The following is a 26,464-nucleotide window of genomic DNA, read 5'->3' as shown; positions in this document are numbered from 1 at the left end:
TTTTCATTTTTGATTTTAGTATGTGCTTTTCTTTTTTTTCTTTTATAATAGTATGGTAATAATAGTTTAATAATTTTTTTTTCACTTTTATTATTAAGCTTAACCTACTTTATTCTCAATCACATTTCACAGCATTCAATTAAAAAAATTGCATTTTCATAGAAGCACTGGCATTGTGCCAGTGTCAAACCAAGACATCTAGCTTGATGTGCCTTTCTAGATGATCAAATTTTCTTCATTCCATTGTTCACAGAGAAAGTTCCTATGGGTGTTTTCTGTTTGTTTTCAGAGGTTTTGCTCATTAGTCAACATCCAGTTCATTGCAGGGGATGCACAATAGAAAAAGCAATACATGGATCTCTGTTGCCGTGCGAGACTGGCTCCGGGTGGGCGCCGGCAGGAGCACGGTGGCAGGAGGGGAGAGGCGGGGCCGCTTTTCCCCTTCGGCTCTGCGAGGCTCAGTTCTAGTGTGGGAATAGACGAAATAGCGACACGGGGCTCGGGTAGAGACATGTGTTAATTGTGGAAGCGTGTTCCTGAGATACCAGAGCACTGGCCGGGGGTCAGTTATACCCCATGCTGGGGGCAGGGGGGGAACATGAGCCGCAGCCAATGGGGATAGGATGGGGGGGGCAGGGAAAGCCCCAGAAACCCTGGGGAGGCAGGAGCAGCGATGGGAAAGGCAAGGTTCAGGGCAGGGACGCACCCGCGTGGCGAAGGGGAGTGATAAGGGAACGCAGGATCGGGACAAAGGACCGCGTGGGGAGGGGGGAGGGGTGGGCTGGGTCACAGGACAAAGGGGGAACACGGAGGGAGGGGGAATGAGGGGGAAGAAGAGAAAATTACAAATTCCACAGATCTCTGGACCATGCTTTCTTGTAACAGTCTCTGTGTGAACTTTATTTAAATTATCTAGGAAGATTGCTTGGGTTTGGTGTTGGAAAAAACCCTCCAGTCTCTGCCTTGACAGAAGTTTCAATACCTCTCTAGAAGGAGCTACCTACAGAGGAGACTGATGGTCCTGCTTAAATACAGAAGTTGGTGACTTCACTTAGTCCAGGTATAACTGCCTCAGTGACATCAGTTTGGATTCATGACTCTTTGCATTTGAAAAGAACAAAAAACCTCCATTGTAATCTCTCATTAGGATATAAATGAAAGTTCAATTCTTGCCAAACTGAGCAAGCCTTATTTCTTTCACTGTTATCTGGGACCTCAAGTAAGGCACTAATCCTATTTTTTTCTGTTTGACAGTCAGAAAGCGATTTTTGAGGGGAGATATTCTTTTGCCATACTTAGGTACCCAACTGCCTGAGTTGAGCTGGCCACCTCAATTGCCTTTACAGTCACTGGAATAGGGTGGCTTTCTCCTTGGGCTGAGTCAGAGCAGTGCCGTAATTTCTGCAAAAAGCTACTTCTTTCCACCTTTTGTTTGAGGAACCTAGTTGGTGAGTTCACTCTTTGAAATTGGGTTTTAAAATTGGACCTTGTGATTAATGTCACTTACCCTCAAAGGACTCTGATTATTTAGAATGAATAACTATTTGTTTCAGTGCCAGATTTGCTGAGTGCAGTTGCTTCTATGGATTGTAAAAATTATGGAGGAAAAAAAGTGCGTTCTTGTTTTGAAAAATTACTGTAGTTTAACAACTGAATTGAAAAACTATAATGTCCCTAACAATAAAGCAAACACCATAAATGTGAGTTTATTAGAGAATTTCTTAACGTGATGTAAAAGACCGAACAAAAGGGTCATCTTGCTTTCTTATTTCTGTTCAAGAAGCTGGAACTTCCTAGATAAACAGGAGGGACTGGAAATGTATGTGCAGCCCAATGTGGTCTCATTGCAGTTACGGGGAAGTGGTGGGACAGCTCCTGTGACTGGAATTTTGGCATGAAGGGGGCTGCACACAGTTTGGGAAAGACAGACCTGGAGGGAACAGTGGTGAGGCAGCACTTGGACTGTGTCGAGCTGTGTCTTGGTGAGGAAGATGAGTGAGTCAAGAGCCTGCAGGTTGGGACAAAAGGACAGGCTAGTAAGCATGACACTGTTGTGTGCCACAGGCTGCCCAGTCAGGAGGAGGGAAGTGGATGAGGCAAGTAGAAGCAGTCTGAAAGTCACAGTCCCTGGTTCTTGTTGGAGATTTTAATCTGGAATCTATTGCAGAAGCTACACAGCGAAGCACAAACAGTCCAAGAGGTTCTTGGAAAGCCTTGAGGATAACTTCCTGTCAATGAGAGGATCCCACAAGGAATGTGTGGTCCTCGACCTCATACTAACCAACATGGAAGGCCTTGCTGGAGATGTGAAGGATGAGAGTAGTCTTGGCTGTAGTAATCACGAGATTGTAGAGTTCAGTGTTGAATGAAGAGGTAGCAGGACAGTAAGCAAGATTGAGGTGACCTAACTTAAGCCTCTTTGAAGATATTCCTGGAAGAATCCCATGGGAACAGGCCCTGCAGTGAAGAGGGGTCCAAGAGAGTTGGTTAATGTTCAAGGCTCACTTTCTTCAGGCTCAAGAATCATGCATCCCAATGAGAAAGAAAGAAGTCAGGCTGAGGGTATGAGAACCTCCAGGGAGGAATAAAGAGCTCCTGTCATTGCTCAAGTATAGGCAAAAAGTTCACAGGAGATGGAAGGCCAGGCCACTTGGAGTGAATATAGAGTGGTGGTCAGGATAAGTAAGAATGAGACTAGAAAGGCCAAGGCTCATCTAGAACTAAATCTGGCCAAGGATGTCAAGGATAACAAGAAGGACATTTTCAAATACACCAACAAAAGGAAAATGAAGGATAATGTGAGCTCATTAGTAGGTGAAGGGGTGGCTCTGGTAACATAGGATACAGAAGAGTCAGAGTTATTGAATGCTGCCTTTGCATCAGTCCTCACCAGTAAGACCAGCCCTCTGGGATCTCTGACCCAGGAGACCAAGGTAAAGGAACATCAGGAAGAAGACTGTCCCTTGATTAAGGAGGATTGGGTCAAAAAACACTTAAACTTGAATGCACAGGTCCATGGGCCCTGACAGGATGCATCCATGAGTGCTGAGAGACCTGAGAGTGCTTCACCATAGTGAAGCCACTCGTGATCACCTTGGAGAGGTCGTGGAGATCAGGAGAAATGCCTGAGGACTGAAAGAAAGCAAATGTCACTCCAGTCTTCAAAATGGGCAAGAAGGGCCCTGGAAACTATTGACCAGTCAGCTTCACCTCAATCCCTGGAAGGGAGATGGAGTGTCTCATTCTGGAGGCTTCCTCTGTCCACATGGAAGATAAGGTGATCAGGAGAAGTCAGCATGGGTTCACTAAAAGTAACCTGATCGCCTTCTACAGTGAAACAACTACTTGGATGGTAGTTGTGGAGCAGTGTATATTGTCTGTCTTGACTTCAGCAAAACTTTTGACATGGCCTCTCATGACATCCTCACTGGCAAACTCCAGAAGTGTGGGCTGGATGGGTGGACAGGGAGGTAGACTGAAAACTGGCTGAGTGGCAGATCCCAGAGGGTTGTGATCAGTGGCCTAGGGTCTAGTTGGAGGCCTGTCACTCGTGGTGTCCTCCAGAGCTCTGTTCTGGGCTCAGAGTTGTTTAACTTGTTCATCAGGGATTGTCCGAGGGGTCGATGCCTCTTCAGGAGTTCACTGATGGTGCAAAGCTGGGAAGAGCAGCTGACAGCCCTGAGGGCTGTGCAGCCCTTCGGAGGGAGTCAGCTTGGAGAGATGGGCAGAGAGGAGCTGTCTGACATTCAACAAGAGCAAATGCAGGTCCTGCACCTTGGCAGGAGCAACCCTAAGCACGTGTACAGGCTGATCTGCTGGACAGCAGCTCTGTGGGGAAGGACCTGGGGGTCCTGGTGGACAACAATCTGTCCCTGAGCCAGCAGTGCCCTGGGGGACAAGAGGGCCAGTGGAACCATGCAATGTATCAGGAAGAGCAGTGCCAGCAGGTCAGGGAGTGATCCTGCTCCTCTTCTCAGCCCTGGGAGGCACATCTGGAGAGCTGTGTCCAGGTCTGGGATCATCAGGACAGGAGTGACATGGAGCTCCTGGAGTGGGGCCAGCAGAGACTGCAGAGATAAGGAAGGGCCTGGAGCATCTCCTTGACAAGGAAAGGCTGAGGGAGCTGGGGCTGTCCAGCCTCAAGAGGAGCCCCAGCTGAGAGGGACCCTCAGCCTGGGGTGTCCCTGTCTGCAGGGAGGGCTCAGAGCAGGGCCCAGGCTCTACTCCAGGGGGCCCAGCAATGGCACCAGAGGAACAGGCAGAAACTGATCCCAGGAGGTTCCACCTGGACATGAGGCAGAACTTCCTGGGCAGTGCCCGAGCACTAAACAGATTGTCCAGAGAGGGTGTGGAGTCTCCCCATCCCCTTTTTAAAAGAAATCCTTTGGGTTGTAATGCACTGATGTCTGAATTTGCTTTGGAAAATCTTATAGGCATTGCAGTCCAGTGAAGAGGAGCACTGAAGAGCTCTGAGAAGATTTTTATACCAAAAATCTAAAGGGGATAATAAAGTCATCAGTATGTACAACCCTGTAATTTTATGTATTACTTGGAATTTCAGCTTCTTAGCTTCCCCGAGTACAAAACATGGTATTGAATACTGTCCTAGAAAAGGGCTTGTTTACAGAATGAATTCTTGCTGCACTGGAAAAGCCCTTTCTCAAGCAAGTAGTTATGTCAGCTCTCTCAGTTGATCCTGTAGAAATGAGTCAGTTAGACTTGAGGTGGAAAAATATAGCCCTACCCCCTTTCGTCAAATTTCTGAGTTGTGACTTAGGGATTTGCATTGTTACAGGTGTGGGAAGGGAATTGATTAGAAGAAGCTTTTAGGAGGTATCTTGTTGTGGTGCACTAAATAGCTTATTTAGTTGTTGTTTTTCACTGGATGATTGGGAATTTGCACTGAGTGTTGCCTTTAGGGGAAGGCAAGGTGACCTGGTTGCAAGGAACAGCATGGCAGCCCGGCCTAGTCCGGGCTACTCGGGCCAACAACAGACGCTGAGACCAGTGTGGTGGACGGTTGAAAGCCTTTATTATCTTATCTCATGGGTTTAAATAGTCTTGGGGGACTTTGCTACGTCAGGGGGGTTTGGTAGGGTCTCTAGAGTTAGTCAGGAGTGGAAAACTACTGGGTTAGGTGTGGTTACATTCTCTGGGGAAATAGATAACGTGCTGCAGGAGGAGAGGGGGAAGGGGTCTTTCTTTCCGTCACATCCCAAAATCTTCCGTCCGCCTGTCCCTATCTACTACAACCGAGTAGTATTTATATTGCACTATGGAGTTTATGTCATGTTGGTCTATTCCACATACGTTTCCCCTCCCTGCTAAGCCTTGGGTGTGGTGGTCTTTCCCTGACCTGCTCTCCCCTCCCCCTCTCCTCACCTGTGTCCCATTGGATGTGGCTTCTTGGTTCCTCCCCACCCCTTTTTCTCTGGGCTCAAAACCCCCCTGGATGACACCTTCAGTCTTTTTTTCTTCCGGACACCACCAGACACCTCAATCTCTGTTACCCCTGAGGCATCACCTGGGTCTGAGGTGGCTCCTAATAATAAACAGAATTTGAGTCTCGAAGAGAAGAGCACTTCCCATCTTTTATCTTTGTCCATGTAGGATTCCCCACCCCGTGCTCAGAGGGGATCAGGGGATTCTTGCAGCTGGTGCCTAATGTGGGGCATGAACCCGTGACCCTGAGAATAAGAGTCTCATGCTCTACGCAGTATCTACTACTGTCGGTAAGTCAATTTTCTTTCCTTATGTTGTGACAAAGCTGCAGCACCTGTTTTCTTGGATTTTTAATTAGTAAAGTTAAGCTAAATATGCATTTGTTTCCACTACCAAGTGGCAGAGTTACTTTGTGGCCTAGCCATCCCTTTTATACAATTGGTGTGATTCTATCATGCTCTTAGTGGCTGGTGTTGAGGGAAGTTCTCTGTTGGACCATTCAGGACCACTCTGTCAGTCACTCTTGCACTACCTGAGTAGGGACCAAACCTTATTCTAGTTGCATGCCCCACACCTCATCCAGGCAGACCAGGTTTCCCATTGCACAGTGTCACATCCTTAAAATCCTTTAAATTATTTTATCTTGGTGCAATAGCTAAATAACAAAATAACAGCTGGAGCTGGGTGCCTCTGAGGTCCTGAACAAAGGAGACCCTGGCCTTTTATACCCTCTCAGTCTAAGAGCAGGAAAGTATAGGGGCTGTCACTGCTGTCTCTTGAGTGTCTGGTCACCTGGCTGTGTCACAGGTCCCTGTGCCATTTGTTATCTAAAGGGTTGGTCCTCTGTCTCCTCACTGCTAATCCTGCAAAACCAACCTATCATGGCAGCTCACAGCAGTCTATGGAACAAAAGAAGACCAAGGTTATAAAGAGTTAAGTCTCTTTTGAATAAATTAACCATCTATATTTCTTAAACACTTGGGGAAAATTCTTACTGTTGCTACCACTTATGTATATTATTAGAAGTACTCTGTTTGAATTGCTTCATATTAATTTTCTAAACATATTTTTGTCCTAAGTGGTGATTCTAATCTCTGGATTGTTTGTTGATTTGTTTGGGTTTTTAGGGTTTTTTGTTCAATTGCAGAACTGGAGATCCATTTTACTACAATCTAGTTCAGAGAAGAGTAGTTAAAGAGTTGTTGTCAATAAAGCAGATTAAAGCCTTTGGTAAAATTGGATAACAACCATGAAGGGATTACTGCTCACAACTTATAACAAAGGAAAGTATTATCTGAAGCAGACCACGGATTGGACGGACTAACAGAGGACATGATATGAAAAGAGTAAATTAAATGTAGACCAAAAGACAATGTTTTGGAAGTCTATGCAGTCAGTTTTCAGAAATTGTCACACTTGAGATTTGATTTGATCACTGGTGGACAGAAACTCAGCTCCTGAGGAGAAGAACATCCATACATATATACACATCTGTGCTGTTGCATTTTAGTTAAGTGGTATGCTCTCTCTCACCCCTCAAAACTGTATGGTTTATTCCAGGCCTGTAATCCTCCCCTGAAGTATCCTGTGTCTGAAATCCCATTGGCCTGAACTTAAAAGTGCCCACTTGGAAAACTCCCTGTTAAGTGTGCCGGTGGGACCAGGCTCTCTCTCTGAGCCAGCTCTCTTGGCCCGTGTTTCCTAGCCCCTCTCTCCCTCTCCCCTTTCCCCCTCCCTCCCCCTTCCCTCCCTCAGAAACCATGCTGCTTCCCGGGGGTAGGACCCCCAATAAGCCCTAATCTAATTAGCACCTTCAGAAGCTGTGTGGAGTCTCCTTGCTTGCCTGCTGCTACCAGCGAACTCATAGTTTGGGGGGCCCCCCAGGGACACCCTGGGGGTCCCCTCAAGCGCACCGTAACACACGTCATGTGGGATTTTGTTTATGTTTTTCTACAAGCTCTGGCTGAGCATGTTACAAATTTCCATGAAAGATGTAAGCTTAAAGGAAAACCCAAAACACAGATGTATTGACCGTACTTCACTTTTGGGCAGAAATAATATACAGCAAAACCTGTAAGTTATACAGTAAGTTATATGGCTTGGTCGCAAATCTGAAGACTGTGACTTGTAAGAGTTTTGGAATTAAAGTGCCTTGTCCTCTTCAATAAAACAATACTAATGCTGTCCTGATTCCAACAGAGTGAATCATTGCTTGGTGCACTTGGATTGATGGCAAATAGATGCAGTCAGTAGTTCAAATAGTTCAGGCAAATAGTTCAGTCAGCTTGAGGAAAAACTAATTTATAGTATAGAGGAACAGTGTTACACCAAGTGCTAAAACATCTGCTTTTGAGTATAACAGGGATTAAGTGGGAGAGCAACAATAAATAAAGCGTGGTTAGAGGGATGAGAAATTCGACAACTTGTATCCTTCCGCTCAGTCATCCCACTAATGCAATGCTGTAGTGGAGAAAGGACTGTATCCCACCATTGTATGTCAGTGGTCAGGTAGGAGTACTGTGGCAGCTGACACCAGCACCCCCTGTTGCCTTCCCACCCCTGGGTGTGTACAGTTGTACTTTAAAGAACAGTTGATCTTGCCTAGCATAAAGAGTACAGGGCAGAATGTGACACAAGTTTAGATATTAGAAATGCAATTTCTCTGTAAATTAAATTACTAATCATTAAGTTGGCATTTCTTCTGCTTAGCACTTATTTGCTGTTGAAATGCAGTTGTTCTGGGGGGTTGTATCAAGATGTTTTTAACACAAGATTCTCAGGAGTGATGCTTCGGGTTTTAGCTTTTATGTTTTTCAGATTCTATACTGCTTTAGTGTGTAGTTCTGAGCTTCATATTAAGGGATAGTAAGTGCTCTTCACAGAGTAGGTAGACAAAACAATTCCTTCTCTATCTGGGGGCCAAGGACAACCAATCCAAATGTTGGACCGAAGAACATAAACAACAACAGAATGAAGAGAGGAAAACAAGAAGGATGGGACTATAAAAGTGAGAGACCTTGTCACCGGCCATGCATTTTGTGACCATTTTGGGTTCATCTTGGGTGTAGCCCTGACTGGGCTCTTGTACTACCAAGGTGTATCCACTGAGATCTTTTAATAAATACCTACTTGAATCTATAATTCTATCTTTAGCCTCTGTTCTAGATCAGTCTTTACAAGGCATCAGTAGTACCAACTTTCCACAGAATCACAGAATAAGCTGAGCTGGGAGACACCCACAAGGATTATCGAGTCCAGCCTCTGTCCCTGCACAAACACCCCACAATCCCATCCTGTGCATCCCTGAGAGCGCTGTCCAAACGCGCCCGGAGCTCTGGCAGCCTTGGGGCCATGACCGCTCCCTGGGGAGCCTGGGCAGTGCCTGGCACCCTCTGGGGGAAGAACCTTTCCCTGTTACCCAGCCTGACACTCCCCTGACCCAGCTCCAGCCGTTCCCTCGAGTCCTGTCCCCGGTCCCAGAGAGCAGAGCTCAGTGCCTGCCCCTCCACCTCCCCTCAGGAGAAGCTGTGACTGCGCTGTCTGCCCTCAGTCTCCTCCAGCTGAACAGACCAAGTGCCCTCACATGGCTTCCCCTCAAGGCCCTTCACCATCCTCGTGCTCTCCTTTGGACACTCTCTAATAGTTTAATGTCCCTCTGATATTGTGGCACCCAAAACGTCACACAATATTTGAGGTGAGGCTGTCCCAGAGCAGTGCGGTACAATCCCTCTCTAGCCCAGCTGTGCCTGATGCCCCCAGGACAGGGATGTCCCTCCTGGCTCCAGGACACTGCAGCCTCATGTCCAACTGGCCGTTGACTGGGACCCCCAGGTCCCTTTCCCTGGCACTGCTTTCCAGCCTCTCATTCCTCATTCCCAGTCTGTCCATGCATCCAGGGTTGCCCCATCCCAGGCCCAGAATTCGGCAGTATCCCTTGTTGAACTTGAGAGGGTTGGTGGTTGCCCAACTCTTTAATCATCTCTCTACAGGGCCTTGCTGAATGTGCTATATTCCCACTGAATGAAGCAGGAAGTTTCACCATAGAGCAATGAAAACTAAAAAAAAAAAAAAAAAAAAAAATTCACAGCAAGGATGATCCACATAAAAGCAGAAATGCCTTTTCTTGGATTCTGTTGGCTTAAATCTTGCATGTTGTGTGAAGGTAGCTGTTCCCCTTCCCCTTTGATGGTAACCCATAGTGGTGGCATCTCCAGTGGGTTGTTCCAAAGGGTAAATTACAGTGAATATATATTATTCTTACAAAATGAATTACCCTTCATTGTGATCTATACCCACAAAATTACTAAAACCGCAAATGTAACAGGCGCTATTTTTTCTTTTGAGCAACTTGTAACTTGGTGGGTGTCATTTTTTTTTCTTTTTCCTTTAAAAGTCTAAAGTGTACAGGACCTGTAAGGAGCACAGTGAAAGAGGCATTGTTAGCACTCCTTTCTTGCAGCCTGTTCAAACAGGGTTAGTGCCTGGACTCCTTCTGTGCTCTTCAGTGTCTGCAAGCAAATGTCTCCCACTGGTTCAGGGCAGTAAGTTTTCCCCCCACCTGTGCATATTGGACTTTGCTGTGCTTCAGTTTAATTTTCCCAACTCTTTATTTTCTCTGTGCCTTTTGTACTGCATTTTTTTAACAGATGAATTGTAATGAGTGAAAACACAGGAAGAGACATTACATGAGATTAAGTCACTTGTTTAAAATTGCCATTTTCTACTCCTACATTAAAAACTTGGGAGCATTTTATAGCTGAATAAGAAGGACTACTAGCTTTCTAATATAACACAGTTGTATACTAGAAAGGCTTTCATACCTAAAAGTGAGTCTTTAAAGTACTGAACTGTAAATTCACAATATATTTAGATTTAGAAATTATGTTTATTTGTTTATTGGTCTTGGCCTGTTCATTTTTATCACATTCTTATGCTTATTATATGTGTATTAGCATATAATTTAATTTATACATAGTTAATGTTTTGTTTAATGCGAGAGCTTTGCAAGTTAAATGCAAAGTACTATTACATGGTTTTGTTAAAATAAGTGAATGAATTTTTCTATAAAATTACTGAAGTTATTATCTTCTGCAGGAAAAGTTTTGAACCAGATAGATTTTGTTAAGTTTGCATGGTTTGAAAACAAGATAAGTGATTTGACCTAGGTGGGCTTCTTTGGTATCATGACTGTTTTGGAGTTTTCTGCACATCTCTACATTGTTTTGCTCTTCTTGTATTGTCACTGACACATCTTTCTCACCTCTTTGGAGAGATTTGGAGTTGGGGAGTGGGGTAATAGCAGGGGAAGATAGCTAGCAGTAGGTGTCGGGAGAGAAGCTTTGGTCTCTTCTGCATCAATGCTTTATGCAGGAAAGAGGTGGAAAAGTGACAACCTTGAGTGGCAAAAGCAACTACAAACAGAAGGATCACTTTACAGGTAAAATATTTATTGGGCAAGAAAAAAACATTATTTAAATATGAAAAATATTGTTGAAATCTTACTTTATGCTTCTGTCAGCATCAAAGTTGCACACAACAAAAACTGGGGGTTTTGCTGATGTTGAAAATCTCTTAATTTTACATAAGATAGGCAATTTCTAGAGGCCACATATGTATGCAATAGTTCACCACATTTTTTCTAAATAAAAGTAGACTTCCCCTCCCTAAGATTTTTAGTACATCATGATATCATTTCTGTAGTATCCATTTCTCACTTGCCCTCCCAAGAAGCAGCTGTGTTTCAAAACTTGCTCTTTTATCTAAATAAATTGCTCAAAATGTGGTCCTTCCCCACCCCCTCCCCAGATACTGTAAGGAAAACAGGGAAGAACATTTCTCTACTTGTAAGCAGCCTGTATTTTGTAAAAACCTTTTAACAGCGTTTAGTATAATTTTCTTAAATTCTGTGAGCTGATGGCAAATTGTCAGCACATTTTTTCTGCTGAGCAATTCAGGCTTGAGGTGAAAGGTTTAAACTGTATTGAGTTTTATACTTGAGTGACTGGAAACATACTTGGGGTTTTTCCCTTAGTATGATATTTGGTGGGCATTTTTTGCATGCCTTGTTAGAAGATGTCTTGTGAATGAGGCCTGTACTAGGATGAGGATTTGGAATTTTTTCCCACTTTTGATGTATCTCTGTGGTGGAAGCAATTTGTAAGCAAGTGGCTCTTACTTGAAGAGCAGTGAGTGACCTGCAAAAGAAGCCTGTACGGAGAAAAGCTAATGACCTGGGTTTAAAGCTCTGTTAATTGATTTTTAACTTTAGAATTCCAGGTGTGTAGTAGTTGCTGTAGAGTGGATAGTAACTTTTTCCATAAAAATTGAATCCAAATACTTAGTATTTAACTGTTTACAGTAGGAATGGAAAAGTAGAAGCATTCTTACTTCCTTTATATCAAAATCTAACTTAGAAAAAGCTTGAGTGAAGTCTCAGACATCTCAATGATTTTATAATAATGTCTTCAGTATAGAAATGACGTTGTGTTTGTTCCATCTGAGTACAAAGCCTTTGGCCAGTATTCAGGTGACATTTCGTTGACCTTTCTAAATGCTCTGAGCAAACATAGTTTCTTCTCAATAAAAGCCAAGTCTACCTAGGTTTGTATCTCCAGAATTAGGTCTCTAACCAAATATTGTGTAATGAAACCCGTCTCATTATGTATTAATTACAATGTGTCCCTTTATTTCTATTCTTCTTACCTGCTATAAAGAAATCTCTCCTCTTCTTCCCACTGCCTTTTTTGGTGGTTTGTTTTGTAAAGAATATCATGTAGCTTTTGGTTAAAAACAAGGCCATATTTAATGTAATTCTGTAGTGTGAAAAGATTAATTGGCATGTGCCACTTCCTTACAAGAGAATAAATGATTTAGTGATTCTGGTGGATGATCAAGGTGGCATCAGGTTGGTTTCCATATTAACAAACTGATAAATCACAAGGACACGAGGTGCACTGAAAATGTACTGAACCCCTAGATGGCACAAGTTAATTGAATTTTTTAAAAAGCCGAGGGAATGATGGTTACCTGTAAGTAAGCCTGATTTACATAGCAAACAATATGATGAAAACTATGAAAAAAAATTAGCAGGGTGCTGAAATGTGATATGGAGAGTAAGATTCAGCATGACTTGTCAGAACATTAAAGTTCTGTAGGGCTTCTTGGAGGAGTCAGAAATCAAGAACATAAAATTCATTGAGTTGATAGCTGTGTACTAATAGAGAAGCTGAATAACAAGGGGATATTTTACTGATTTAAAGTCTTGGAATGATAGAAAAAGAAACCTCATGGAGAAAAAGTTGCAAAAAGATCTTATGATACTGAACATGTTGTTCCCCAAGTTCAGTTGATGGTTTAGGTCATATCTCTGATAGTTTTTTTGACTTAATCTTCTCTTGTTCCTGGCTGTGCCATCCTGCCCATCCATGTTTTAGCACAGGTACACTCTTGATATTAAGATGAACTTCAGCTGGATTGATAGGACTCAACTTAGAGTAAATGTCCATTAAATCAGTGAGTAAAGTTGAATGTGTGGGTCATGGTTAAAATCTGTTCTCCTTGTAAGCTGATTCTGCATTAAGGATTGCTGAGATGGTTATAACAGTATGTTCTGTTTGCTGGGTGTAGGTGATGTATCTGTGGAGTGCCTGGAATGGAGGAGTTCATAACTCCAAGCCTTGCACAGCAGTGGGGTATGCCTAGATTTTTGTTTCTTAGAAACAGTCTAGAATGCCAAATGGCAGATTTTTATTTCTTGCCCTCATTCACTGAGCAACACAACTGGCATAAATGACCGTGCTCTCTTGCCATGGAGAAGTTCAGGGGCCTCAATTCTAGACATTGTAGGGCTTCAATTTAAGATAAACGTATAGGGGAAAATCTTTCTGCCCTTCCTGCATTCAGGGAGATACGGAGAACAATTCTCACTTTTTTTTTTTAACTGAAGTATAAGAAACAAATTTGGTTATGACTGAGCTAAAAAACCAAGGAGTGAAAAATTATTGTAGCAGCTGACTTGTCTAGTTTCAACACAAAGCTCTTTGAAATTACAGAATTCTAAATCCTCATTTACCAACTAAATATGTGCAATGCAAATGTTTATATTTTTAGTGCAAGTCCCTGTAAATAAACAGATTTTTTTTAATTGTACAAAGAAGGTAAATTTTATCTGAGAAATATGAAGAACTGTGACCCCACCATTTTCTTACTGCTTTTCCCCACTTGTAGTTTTAATGTAGATAAATATTCTTTTGTACTAACTTTCACAATTTTGTTCAGTTCACAGGTGTATAGAGATCTGCACCATTTGGTAGGTCCTTAAAGAACTATTCGGAATGTGTCTTTCTGTGTTTTTGGGCTCTTCCTGGGCAATGTTGGAGGCACTGCCAGAGCAGACCTCTGTGAGACTCCTCAGCCCTCCAGAGTTACCCAGCACAAATCTGGGTAACTCTGTCTCAGCTTCTCTCCTGGCCTCTTGAGAGACTCTGTTACAGTTGGCTGGTTTGTGGTATTTTTGTTTGTGTGCTTGTGTTTTTGAAAGTCTGTCAAAACTGCTAGCTGGTTTTCTTTCCTCTATTTTCCTGTTATATTTGAAGAACCAAGGTAGGTTGGAAGGCAAGGAATTTTCTTATCTTATTTTGTCCATCTCCTTTTACATTAATTACGTTTTGTTTTTCTGTTGGCTTACCTGCTGTGTGAACTTGACAGGGTCTTGTGTATAATATCTGGAGTGGCTCCTGTGGCAAGGGGCTGGCTGGAGTCTTCCAAAGCACATTTGTATCTTGCTTCTGTCTTGAGGTCAGCAAGGGTCTAGTGATGGTGTTAATTGGTAGCAGAGAGAGGAAATTGTATCCCTCTCTATTTTTCGGCATAAACTGAGAAAATTGTTGTTTCAAATATTTTTTTGTATTTTGTTGTTTTTCACATGCTGCTAAGTTTTGACAAGCTTTATTTCCTGCTTGCTCTAGGAGAAACCAAGAAATGGCTTTTGTTTCCTGACTGTGGAAGGCATGTCATTAGACCTTTTGTATCAGGAGTTAGCAAAGGTTAATTTACAAGTTCAATGAGCGGGAGACCTTTCCACCTGCTCAAACAAATAAAATTCTGCCTTTGTGAGCATTCAGCAAAAAAATAGCTGCTTCTTTTTTTTAATAAATATCTTCTCTTTTTCCTGGGGATCTGTGGCCAAAAGGACAACCATATGCATGAGACTCTGCAGTAAATCAGTGTATGTTTGGTTTGACAGCCAAGTCAAACCTTATTTCCTACAGACCCTCAGAAATGTCTGGGTGAAAATGAAAAACAGTCTCTCATCTGTTTTGTTAGATTGCCCAGTATTTTCTTCAAATTGGAATACCTGAAAACAGAGGCTATAGCTAGTTGTAACTAGCTTGAACACTGAGTTTTTTCTTTTTGGTTATGAAATGAGAATATCATGTAGGTTTATGCTTCTATGTTGATTTCTTATGAAAGAGTTTCAGTGGCTTTTCTAAAGTATTATTTTCAGGGTTTATGGATGTCATCTACAAAATCTCGTTCTAGTTTTATACTTCATTCTTGATACTGAGCTAGAGACAAAGCATCATCTTTTGATCTCTTCATCACAGTTTTTCTTCATTCCAAAAGTGGAATGTTTGCATTTATTCCTTATTTTAGAAATGGATTCCAAGAAAAGGGAAGGTCTGGTGATGACTTTATTTCTCCTGCTATATAAGGTCTGAGTAGAGGAGTAAAACCAGCTCCAAAGTGGAAATCCTCAGATTGCCATTCTGGTTACAGATGGCTTTTGCTTGATTAATATCCTGCCTGATGTCCTAGGATAAATGCAGACATTTGCATTAAAGTGCTATCACCAGAACAGCACCTTCATCTTGAGGGAACCCGTATAGAGTATACTGGACAAAATATTTGTATGCCTTACAAAATAAAAGTCCCAATAGAGCTTTTCCTTTTGTGTATATCAGATTTACACATGAAATTTTACACCTGGGTTTCTCCCACTTGTCAGGTAAGTCTTGTATCATCTCTGACAAGTGAGCTGCAGAGGCTGCAGTAATTTATCCACAATGACCCCTGTTCCTGCACAGCTTCCTGCTGTGTGTGCAGTGATGCCATGTTGAGGTGTTCCTGTCACAGGTCATTGTGTTCCATTGCTGCACAGAGACCCCTGTCTAGGTTTGATGCTGACGGTCTGTGCTGTGGAATTCAGTAGCTGAGATCCAAGCACTTGTGGAGTTGTGCTCATCCTCCACTGTCCCCAAGGTGCAAGGGATGAGGATAGAGGGTCAGGGTGGGGACAGTTACAGAGGCACAGCTGGGGACACTGGTGCTTGCTTGTCAAGCATTTTCAGCACATCTGGGTCATTTAGTCATTTACTAGACATGCTGATGCCTTGCAGAAGAGTGAAATAAAAAAGGCTTGATTTTCAGTGTAAGAAATTTTGATTTGATTTTGTGCAGTGTACATAGCAATGCTTAAAGCAGGTGGTTCAGAGCCAGCCGTGCCTACCTGAAATGGGAAAATGCAGCTCTCTTTGGAACCCTTTGGCTTCTGAACCCAAAACAAGGGTAAAAAGTAAAAGATTCAGTGTGTTAGGGTGTTAACAGTTCCTTTCTTAATTTATATCCATTCCTCACATAGCTGCTCTTAGTATGTGCAAGAGTAGAGTAGAGGCAAACAAAAGGCTGCAGATTTGCACAGAAAATGGTGTTGACTTCACTGAATATTAACATATTATTGTAAAGCAGCTCTGAAAATTACATTCAACTAATACTCAATCATCTAATATACTTATTTACAGAGACAAACTATTGTAAAAGAGTACAGTTCTCAGCTAGCCATGTTTATCTTTGTTGTATCCCCAAAGGATAGTTCTTCCTCTCATTTATGAAGAATTATTTCCATATTTAATTTATATGTACATTTTTTTTTGCTCTTCCTGGAGGACCAAAAATATTTTCTGACTTTTGCAGTTGGTTGAGAAACTTGTTATTAAAACCTTCCTGACATACTTTTAATCCCCTTATTTGAACATCCATTTTCTCTGTCTTTCAATACTGCTGTTTGCTTCTGGATTGCAGTTTTCCTCCCTTTGTGAATCTGCTTCAGAAGGAGTCTCTGTTAAGCTACCTGGAGGGTCACTTGATTCAACTGTCTTTTTGTAAACTCCTGAACATTTCTTCTCAAATTAAGAGCTATTTTCAAGAAACAAACATACTTATTGTGCTTAGTTTTCTTGAACTACTCCAGTGCCTTGTATTTTTTATAAATACAAAATACAAAAACTTTGTATTTATTGGTAACAGGAGTGCCAGTCCTGTTAGTGCTGGAGCTGGAGCAGGCTGTGTTTCACAGGGTCCACTGCAGAGCTGATGAGCTCCACAGGGGCTGCTGCAAGCTCTGAAGTTTTGCAGCTCCCTGTAGAGCTCAGAAGTTCTTAGGGCCTGAACCAAGCAAATTGCAGAGTTGGGGCCTTCACTGTGAAGGACCTCACCAAATAATTAGCTGCCCCAATTAAGCAACTGAGTAACATTCAGGACAGTGAACATTTGTGGATAACAAAGTTGCAAAGTTGATGGACAGTGGCAATAAATTTCTCTCCTTCTCTGCTTACAGTCGGGAATCACTGCTAAATTATAGCATGCCATCTTGGCATTGGTAGTCTGTGAACTTCCTTCTCTGGATGGGGGATATTCTGCCATCAGAGTGCCTAGACTCTATGGGCTTTTTGGAAAAAAGCTCTGTTACTTATTAGATTTGTTCATCATGCAGAATGAACTGTGACTTGCTGTTTCATCCCTTTTGTTTCGTTGGGTTTTTGTTTTCCTATGGCAAAACCTTCTATTTGAGGCAAATCAGAATTGTGAAGTCACAACTATACAGTGCAAAGTGATTTCTGAGGCCTTTTAGAAGGAAGTTTTATTGCCTGGATTCACTTTATGCACCAGAATGCAATAACTAAAGAGGCATAGAAAACAGTTTATAGAGAACTATCAAAACTCTTTCTCTATTTGTTTATAATTTTTAATGATGGGATAAACTTTAAGATAAACCAGTATTTTCAGCCACAGTCAAACAAAACACCAACTAGTATTTTTTATTTAAGTCTAAGAACCTTCATGTCTTCTGTAAGTGTATATCAAATACTTGGTGTTCCTTAACTCTCTGGCAGGAAGCATGACTCTGTTATACTGAAAGTTACAAGCACATATAAAAATAAATCCACTTTGTTGTTGTTGTTGTTTTTCTTCTTCTTTTAGATTTTATTTAGATTTCCAGACTCTGCTGGTAAAATTAAAATCTAGATTCCTGGATTTTAATTGTATTGCAAGGTATAATTAGATGATTTAGCACAAGACATTACTTTTCTCTTAATACTTTGCTCTATCCCATGGGCTTGGGTGGTGACTTATTAATTTTTTTTTTAAGTTTTAATTTTTATTTTTTAATTGAAATAACTAAATGTGTCTGAAGAGGGAATGAATGGGGAAGAGGGAGAATGGCCCTTACCTTGTCTGCATGGCTGTCATCAGCTGGAGCATGGCTGGTTCCAGAGATTTTTAGTGGAGACATTAAAACACACAGACATTCAAGCAAGGTGGAGGAAAACAAACATGATAGTGAAAAAATGCAAACTGCTGAAGAAAGTGCACAGAGGTCACTGGAGCTGATTGGAAATATTACTGAATCTTAAAGCCAGTTCTCTGTGTGTGTGTGTGTGTCTTCCTCTTGACAAATGCAATAAGGCTGGTTTTGTGATGTCTGTGAAGCCTTTACTTTCTTACCAAACTACCTTTACCTATTTTTGCTTGAGTAATTAATTGCAGCATGCATGAGAGGTGAGAATGAGACAAGAAAGAATATGAGGGTGTACAGCAATTAATGAGCTGCTTCAGCCCAAAAACATTGGTCCAGCAGGCTGGTCAGAGCCTTGGAACCTATTAACCTTGATTTGTAAGTCTAAGACTTGACAGCTGGGGCAAAGCAGGGCTGTCTTAAAGAAGTTAAAAGTAAATCTCTATTTTTCTCATTTCTTTCTCACATGATCACTGGTGAAATGCTGCCTGACTTTTTTTTAACATTTAGTTTTTCAAGTGTGATTTTCTTATTGCATAGCTTGACCAGGTGTCCTGCTCCTGTGCTACCTGTCTGAAAATTAATTGGGGCTTGTCCTTCTTCCTGGTGAAAAGCCAGTTTATTTGAGGCATTTGTTTATGCCTACAGAAATCTCACATGTTCTCTTCAGATATTTTTGTGCTCTGTGTTAAGATAAACGTGTTGCTCCATGAAGAATGACTCACTTGGGATCAAATAGGACAGTATTTGTGTTAATCAGCTGCATTTCTGTCCACAGGTTTTGCTGCACATTAAAACAAACATGTTGTAGACATCAATTAAGGGGGAAGATAGGACATGGAATTTCCTGACTCTTTAAAATAATATAAATAAAAATAAGAGTAAGAGTAAGAATAAATTCTTACCAAGAATAACTTCATCTGCAAGTATTTTTTAACTGTGTTGCACATTTGTTTTTCTTTAGAGGATGAGTGGCTAGGCCTCTTCACATGTGGCTACCATATACTGACCTGTTGTGGTTGTGTGATGATCTGAGTTTGATTAAAGACTTCAGGTTTTTCCTAATCTGGATTGTTTTGACTGACCTAGGCTATGGAGCAGAGATACAAGCAGGTAATGCTGGCAGATGTTATGAGAAGCAATTTAGGACAGTAGTCGGTTCCAGCTGCAACAACAAAACAGAGCAAGCACCCTGGATACACTTTGGCTGATCTGTTTATATTCTGTGTTACTTCCGTTTAGCTATGCATTCTGTCAACAACCCACAGAAGTAAATCCATTTTCTACCACCTGCAGGAAAAGCACAAATATTCTTACCCCCTGGTAGTCTCCAGCCAAAATAGTGATTTCCCTTGCTTTGCCTCAATCTTAATTGCAACTGAGTAGTTTCCCTCTCCCCACTACTTGTTAAATAATGTTTAAAAATTGATACATGTTACATGTTTTAAAACTTTCTTATCCAGATTTAAAAGATTTTACTGAGTATTTTTTCTCAGTTACTGGGTGCAACCTGTACTTCTAAACCACTTGACTTACCTGCTTGTCTTGGAATTTCTCTGGAAATAAAAGAACATTAATTGATCTTCCAACAAAACCACTTCACTGCTTCACATGCAACTATGTCTGCTTTAAGTCTGCACACCTTCTGTGGACACCTAAATTCTGACATATATTAGATTAGCTGTTATACTTTCATGACAATTTGTAATATCTACCTTTGCTGTTTAATGATGAATTTTGAGATGGTTGTTGAGATCTGTTTGGTATCTCCAACTTTCTCAGTTGACCCAAGGAAAGAAAGAAGCATATTGACGTATAACTTCATATAGTATGGTGGGTTTGTCTTAAGTTGTTTTTCTTCAGCTTTTCGAAAGTAACTTTGCTTTGTTTCACAGGGTATGTACCCCTTACCCAGTAGAGCAGAGCTCCACAGATATTGTCTCTGCAGAACAGAGAGTGCCTTTGTCTTTACTGAAAGTTGTAGATTTATACATGATTGCTTTCTTTTTTTGTCTTTTCTCTTTTCAAATAATTGTAGGTTCATGTACTGGACAGACTGGGGAGAAGCGCCGAAGATCGAACGAGCTGGGATGGATGGTTCAAGCCGCTCCATTATCGTTAACACAGACATATATTGGCCAAACGGTCTGACGTTGGATTATGAGGAACAGAAGCTCTATTGGGCAGATGCTAAACTGAATTTCATCCACAAATCAAATCTGGATGGAAGTCATAGGTAAAAACTTTTTGGTTTATGGGTGGAATGTGGGTATTTTCTTAGAAGATGCTGCCTAAGCAATATTGTAATCTCTGTTGCAGCGAATTGTCATGTTAGCACTCACAAAATTTTAAGCAAACCAGTGCTGTCAGAAACTTTTATCCTTCACCATCCTCACCTTTCCAGCACTGTGAACTGGAATGTATCCTTCTCTTCAGGGTAATCTGTAACTCTCCCAGAGACTTTTCTCAGAACCAGTTCCATTAAAAAATCCTCAAATCCTGCTCTTAATAGTGTAAGACTATATAGCAAAATTGTCTCTTTTCAGTAGGTCTTCTGTACAGTGTTGCTGTGGTATTCATAAATGCAGTAGATAGTATGAGAAAATGTATCATCCTATATTAATATTTCAGTATTATTAATCCTAGGGGCTGGGAAATTAGGGAAAAACACTAGTTTTTCACTTATGAAAAACATTAATTTTTCACTAGTTTTTGAATTAGTCTTTAAAGGAGAGCTATGTTAAAATGACATAGCTCTCTATGACTAACTAAAAATCTGTTCTCCTTGAACATATTTATAGCAATTAAGTGATTCTTTTTGATCCAATCATGGCTACTTCTTAATTAAGGGTATAGCTGGTACTTTGTGTATATATGTTTATCTTTAATTTGGGCGATGACTCTCTTTGTTAGATGAGTTTGACAAGTACTGCTTGCACACATGAATAAATCACAGCTTGTGCCCAAGGGGTCATATGGAGAGATGATTTTTTGTGGGGTTTTTCTTTGCAAATTTTTGTGATTTTTCAGCTAGTTTAGATGGGCATGAAATATTCTTTTGTATGCTCTTTGTTCTGACATCTGAGGGACTTGCCCACCTTTCACCACAAATGTTAATTTGACATAAAGAAATTAATTCTATTGATAAGATCATTCTTTTGTGTGGACTGGTAAGTAGGACCATATGCATGAAACATGCCCACTGTCTTCTTGTGATACTTATTTTGAAATCCACAATGTCTTTGTAATCCTGGTTTGAAAGGTTACATCACTTTTCTCCTAAGTTCTGCCTTTTAAGTGATCACATACAATATGTTTGTAATGGTGTTTGTTCATGGAAAGTGCCTGGAGTTGGATGCAATTTTAAATTTGTATCTTTGGATATAAGTATTATGACTAGCTTGGTTAATTCAAAATATGGATTGTGGATATCTATTTTGAAGTAGTCCTTAATTTGCTGTTTGTATCACAAGAAAGAAAACTTACTACCAAAAAGAGAAATATTTCATAGAGATTCTTTCAAAAAAGAAGACTATCACATAAGTTTTCAAGTAATGGAGAGCAAAGGATAGAAATAATATACATCATATACATTAGAAATTGGAGTATTTTTAATTTTATCTGGTGTCTCCAGCCTTTCTTGTTCCAGAAATACTTCAGTGTTTCTGGCTGGCAGTTCTGCTTTTTTGATTTTGTTTTGCTACTGACGTCTTTGCAGTTTCTCTCTTGCTGGTGATCTGTTGCACAGTGGTGTAAATATACTTGTGTTTGGTGTTCTGCTTTTATTTTCATGGTGTTTATTCCTTGGTCTGCCATTGATTAACCTGAGGGATGAGACTTAGGAGGTGCTGAATTTTCTTGTGCTGACCAGTTTTGTCTCTATGTACACAGCTGTGTCCAACAGCTGCCTCATGACAGAATTGAAATCACCTGAGTCTCAGCAGTTATCATTCCACAGTAAATTCTCTGAAATTATTTAAGCCTGTAATAAAGACCTGTATGGACAAATAATTTAGATTTTTAGATCTACTAATTCTTTCTTATGCAGCCATAAAACCAAAAGCAGTCAAATGCTTTAGGTTAAGTTTCTTTTTCAAATTCATGCATTTCAGTATCAGAAATATGTCGTGGCAGTATGCTAATATATTATACTAGTTGAGGGGCAGAAAGGGAAGTCATTCCTAGAAAGGAAAGCACATTTGACTTCCCTTAAGCACTCAGAGGCACAAACCAATTCTAACAGCACCTGTTTTTCCCTAGGCATGTGAGAATGTTGTGAAGATTCAAAAAGCAGTCATCATCTGTATCTAGGCATTTTGGTTTCATTTTTTATTCTTTGCAATTACATCATAAGGGAAAAAAAAAAAAGAACTGCAGAAGTTAGGCTGTTCCACAGTGGGATTTTATGGGGTGTTTTTTTTCTGCTATGATCTCTTAGCCTCTGCCTGTTATTAAGAAAAAAGATCTTCTGGGGCTGTCCAAAGTGTTGTTTTTTTTGGTGTGGTTTGGTTTGGTTTTTTGTGTAGATACTGTCTTTTGGCTGTCCAACAAATTCATCTTTTTCAATGTGATATTTTACAGCTGTAATTAATATTTTATTATTTTTTTATCTTTTCCAGTAACTGATTCACTAATACTAGGAAAGAAAACACAGTTTTTAATTCTGCAGCCAAAGAAAAGCCTTTTAGATTTTCCTTTTCAGTGGAAGGAATCACCCCACTGAACCACCCAAAACCCACAAAGCCTTTAGTCTTTCTTCCTAGCCATATCCAACCCATCAAAAAAAAAACCCAACCAAACAAAAGACGAAACAACAACAACAACAAAAAAAAAAGAAAAAAAAAAAACAAAACCAAAAAACCAAAAACAACCAATAAATAACTCCACTGTGTCTGGCTCTCAGCGGCCACGGAATGGAGGTTCACTGGCCGGCTGTCCCGCTTGTGGCCGCAGGGCAGACACAGGAGTGGCCGCAGGACAGACACACGAGTGGCCGCAGGACAGACACACGAGTGGCCGCAGGACAGACACACGAGTGGCTGCAAGGACAGACACACGAGTGGCTGCAAGGACAGACACAGGAGTGGTCGCAGGACAGACACAGGAGTGGCCGCAGGGCAGACACAGGAGTGGCCGCAGGGCAGACACAGGAGTGGCCGCAGGGCAGACACAGGAGTGGCCGCAGGGCAGACACACGAGTGGCCGCAGGACAGACACAGGAGTGGCCGCAGGACAGACACAGGAGTGGCCGCAGGGCAGACACAGGAGTGGCCGCAGGACAGACACACGAGTGGCCGCAGGGCAGACACACGAGTGGCCGCAGGACAGACACAGGAGTGGCCGCAGGACAGACACACGAGTGGCCGCAGGACAGACACAGGAGTGGCCGCAGGACAGACACACGAGTGGCCGCAGGGCAGACACAGGAGTGGCCGCAGGACAGACACACGAGTGGCCGCAGGACAGACACATGAGTGGCCGCAGGACAGACACAGGAGTGGCCGCAGGACAGACACACGAGTGGCCGCAGGACAGACACACGAGTGGCCGCAGGACAGACACACGAGTGGCCGCAGGACAGACACAGGAGTGGCCGCAGGGCAGACACACGAGTGGCCGCAGGGCAGACACACGAGTGGCTGCCCCCGAGTCTCTGCTGAGACTGTTGCGGGTGGCGGCGATTGCTGCGGGTGGGGAGCACAGCAGAGACACAGAGCACGGGGAAACCGAAGCACAGGAATGAGGGAAGGACACTTGTCTGAGTCTCCAAGGCTTTAATCTCGAAGTGGGGGCAGAGCAAGTGACAAATCTGAAGATGAAAGGACTACTTTTAAAGGGTAGGGGGAACACGGGGAGGACACAACCTTTGAGCAATAGGAGGGCATTAGGGCAGGGGTGCAGGGTAAGGGCTCCCCAGTAGAAGCCAACATGGGGAGGGTGCAAACCTCACAACCCAATTCTGCTTCGAGGAAGGGGTGAAAGACAGGGAACTCTCCAGAACCGAAAGGGTGTGCTATCTTTGACAGACAGGGGTAAGACAAGGGAACAAGGGAGCTATACAGGTGGATTGACTTGTGGATTGACGTACATTTTGGCAGGAAAAACTGAGGAAAACAACTCAGGACTGAGCCATTAGGGAAGCCAAATGGGGTACATAGAATGAACCATTACAAATTTATAACAAGGAATATTAAAACATACTACAGAAGAACAAAGTGCAAAATAACAGACTACCACACCCCACCTACAGTTATCCACCACCACCTCTCAAGAAGGCTATCAGTTAGGGCTTTTTCCTTAAGATTTAAGTGTGGGGGAGAACAAGATCATTTTCTAGTGCCTAATCTAACTTAAAGTAGATTCTTTGGTTTATTTAAAAATTCCCAGTTCTGGTGATTTTTTTTCTTGCTATTTAGACCATTTTTCTAAATTGCTGCTTTATATTTAGTTGATATGAGGTTTTTTGTTTCTAAATTTCTCATGATCAGAACAGATTCTTTTATCCTTGCAAAGTGATACTAGTTTTTCTAATGCCTTATCTAATGCCAGCATGTCTGGGAAAATACATGCTTCTGGAAGTTGGTCCTAGTGAAATGAAAAAGGCAGATGGGTTGCTGAAAGACATATATCTTCATAAAAATTGGGTCTTCTAGATCTGGATAGTTTTGGTAACTTAGAAAGGAAGCATATGAATAAAGATTTAATCTGTCAAGTTTTTTGCTGTTGCAATGGCAGAAGGTGGGAAAGAGCCTGTAGCAGGTAAGTAATTGTAAAAGATTTATGTAAAGTAGCATGGCATAAGTTTTAATTGCTTTGGGAGAAATATTTGGTAGGAACTAACATCCTATCAAAAAAAGTTTCAAACAGTTCAGAGAAAACTGACTTTGTGGCTTGGAAAATGAAAAAATGCAGTGTAAATAGGAAAATATTTTAATTGGTGTCACTGCCACTATTATAGTATTGAAGTTCAGACCTCAGAGATTGAAAATTTGGAAGACGTTCTCTCTAGAAATTTGTGATGTATTTCTCAATCTGTAAGAAATCCAAAACTTTTTTGATCTTTTATTCTTATATTTTGAATATTAGCTCTCTACACCTGGCACTAAACAAGAATTAAAACTTTTAATATTTATATCTCAGAGAAGTACTTTGATCTGAATCATGGAATATCCTGAGTTGGGAGGGACCCACAAGGATTATCGAGTCCAGCCTCTGTCCCTGCACAGACACCCCACAATCCCATCCTGTGCATCCCTGAGAGCGCTGTCCAAACGCGCCCGGAGCTCTGGCAGCCTTGGGGCCATGACCGCTCCCTGGGGAGCCTGGGCAGTGCCTGACACCTCTGGCGGAAGAACCTTTCCCTGTTACCCAGCCTGACACTCCCCTGACCCAGCTCCAGCCGTTCCCTCAAGTCCTGTCCCTGGTGCCAGAGAGCAGAGCTCAGTGCCTGCCCCTCCACCTCCCCTCAGGAGAAGCTGTGACTGCGCTGTCTGCCCTCAGTCTCCTCCAGCTGAACAGACCAAGTGTCCTCACATGGCTTCCCCTCAAGGCCCTTCACCATCCTCGTGCTCTCCTTTGGACACTCTCTAATAGTTTAATGTCCCTCTGATATTGTGGCACCCAAAACTTCACACAATATTTGAGGTGAGGCTGTCCCAGAGCAGAGCGGGACAATCCCTCTCTGGCCCAGCTGTGTCTGATGCCCCCAGGACAGGGATGTCCCTCCTGGCTCCAGGACACTGCAGCCTCATGTCCAACTGGCCGTTGACTGGGACCCCCAGGTCCCTTTCCCTGGTGCTGCTTTCCAGCCTCTCATTCCTCATTCCCAGTCTGTCCATGCATCCAGGGCGGCCCCATCCCAGGTGCATGACGGACATGAATCCTTTACTTGTTTGCAGGGGTCTGGAAAGTGAAAGGCTACAATAGGCTGTTGGGAGGATTATGTAGAAAAAGAAATAAATTATAGGCCTTGATTACTGGGATTTGGTGGAGTTTTTGTCACCTTTTCCAGTAGGACTGGAGTCACAGTGAGCCACTAAAGCAGTATATAATATGATAGCTCTGGCAGTAGTACTCAGTTAAATATGTGGTAGAGTCATAAATTTTTGAGAAAACCTCTGTAGCAAATTTGACCGGGATGATTATGGTTCATTACCTGCTAGTCCTGGGATTTACTAGCCCTAGCTGCTCCAGTGTTGGACTCATTGGAATAAAGACAAGAGCAAAGAACTTGATGACTTACGCCCTTGATTTGCCAGTGGGTGAGAAGAATGAACAGTTTTTCATGTCACAATGCAATAATTACAGAGAAAATTGATACATAGAAGAGGTGGTTTTGGTTTTTTGCAGCTCTTGCCCTACTCTTATCAGAGGGAGCAGTTGCTTTTTGTGGGACTAATTAAACGAAACTGAAATGCAGACAGCTCTCCTGTGAGTAGAGTCCCCAAG

At 42.0% G+C, this 26,464-nt stretch overlaps 1 protein-coding gene across 4 annotated transcripts in view; it reads left to right on the top strand.

Moving 5' to 3' along the window:
• Positions 1 to 26,464, top strand: part of LRP6 (LDL receptor related protein 6) — a 128,378-nt gene that overhangs the window by 34,628 nt on the left and 67,286 nt on the right. For 3 of the 4 annotated variants that reach the window (XM_077783268.1, XM_021535114.3, XM_021535113.3), the window contains exon 3: positions 20,055 to 20,252. In XM_077783268.1, the coding sequence (XP_077639394.1) occupies positions 20,055 to 20,252 (198 nt within the window). Of the gene's footprint in view, positions 1 to 4,931; positions 5,733 to 20,054; positions 20,253 to 26,464 lie in introns of those variants that run through there. The other variant, XM_021535117.3, reaches the window with a different exon arrangement.

This window comes from Lonchura striata, chromosome 5 (assembly GCF_046129695.1).
Source record: "Lonchura striata isolate bLonStr1 chromosome 5, bLonStr1.mat, whole genome shotgun sequence".
Taxonomy (NCBI): domain Eukaryota; kingdom Metazoa; phylum Chordata; class Aves; order Passeriformes; family Estrildidae; genus Lonchura; species Lonchura striata.
This window is presented reverse-complemented; position numbering and strand designations above follow the sequence as displayed.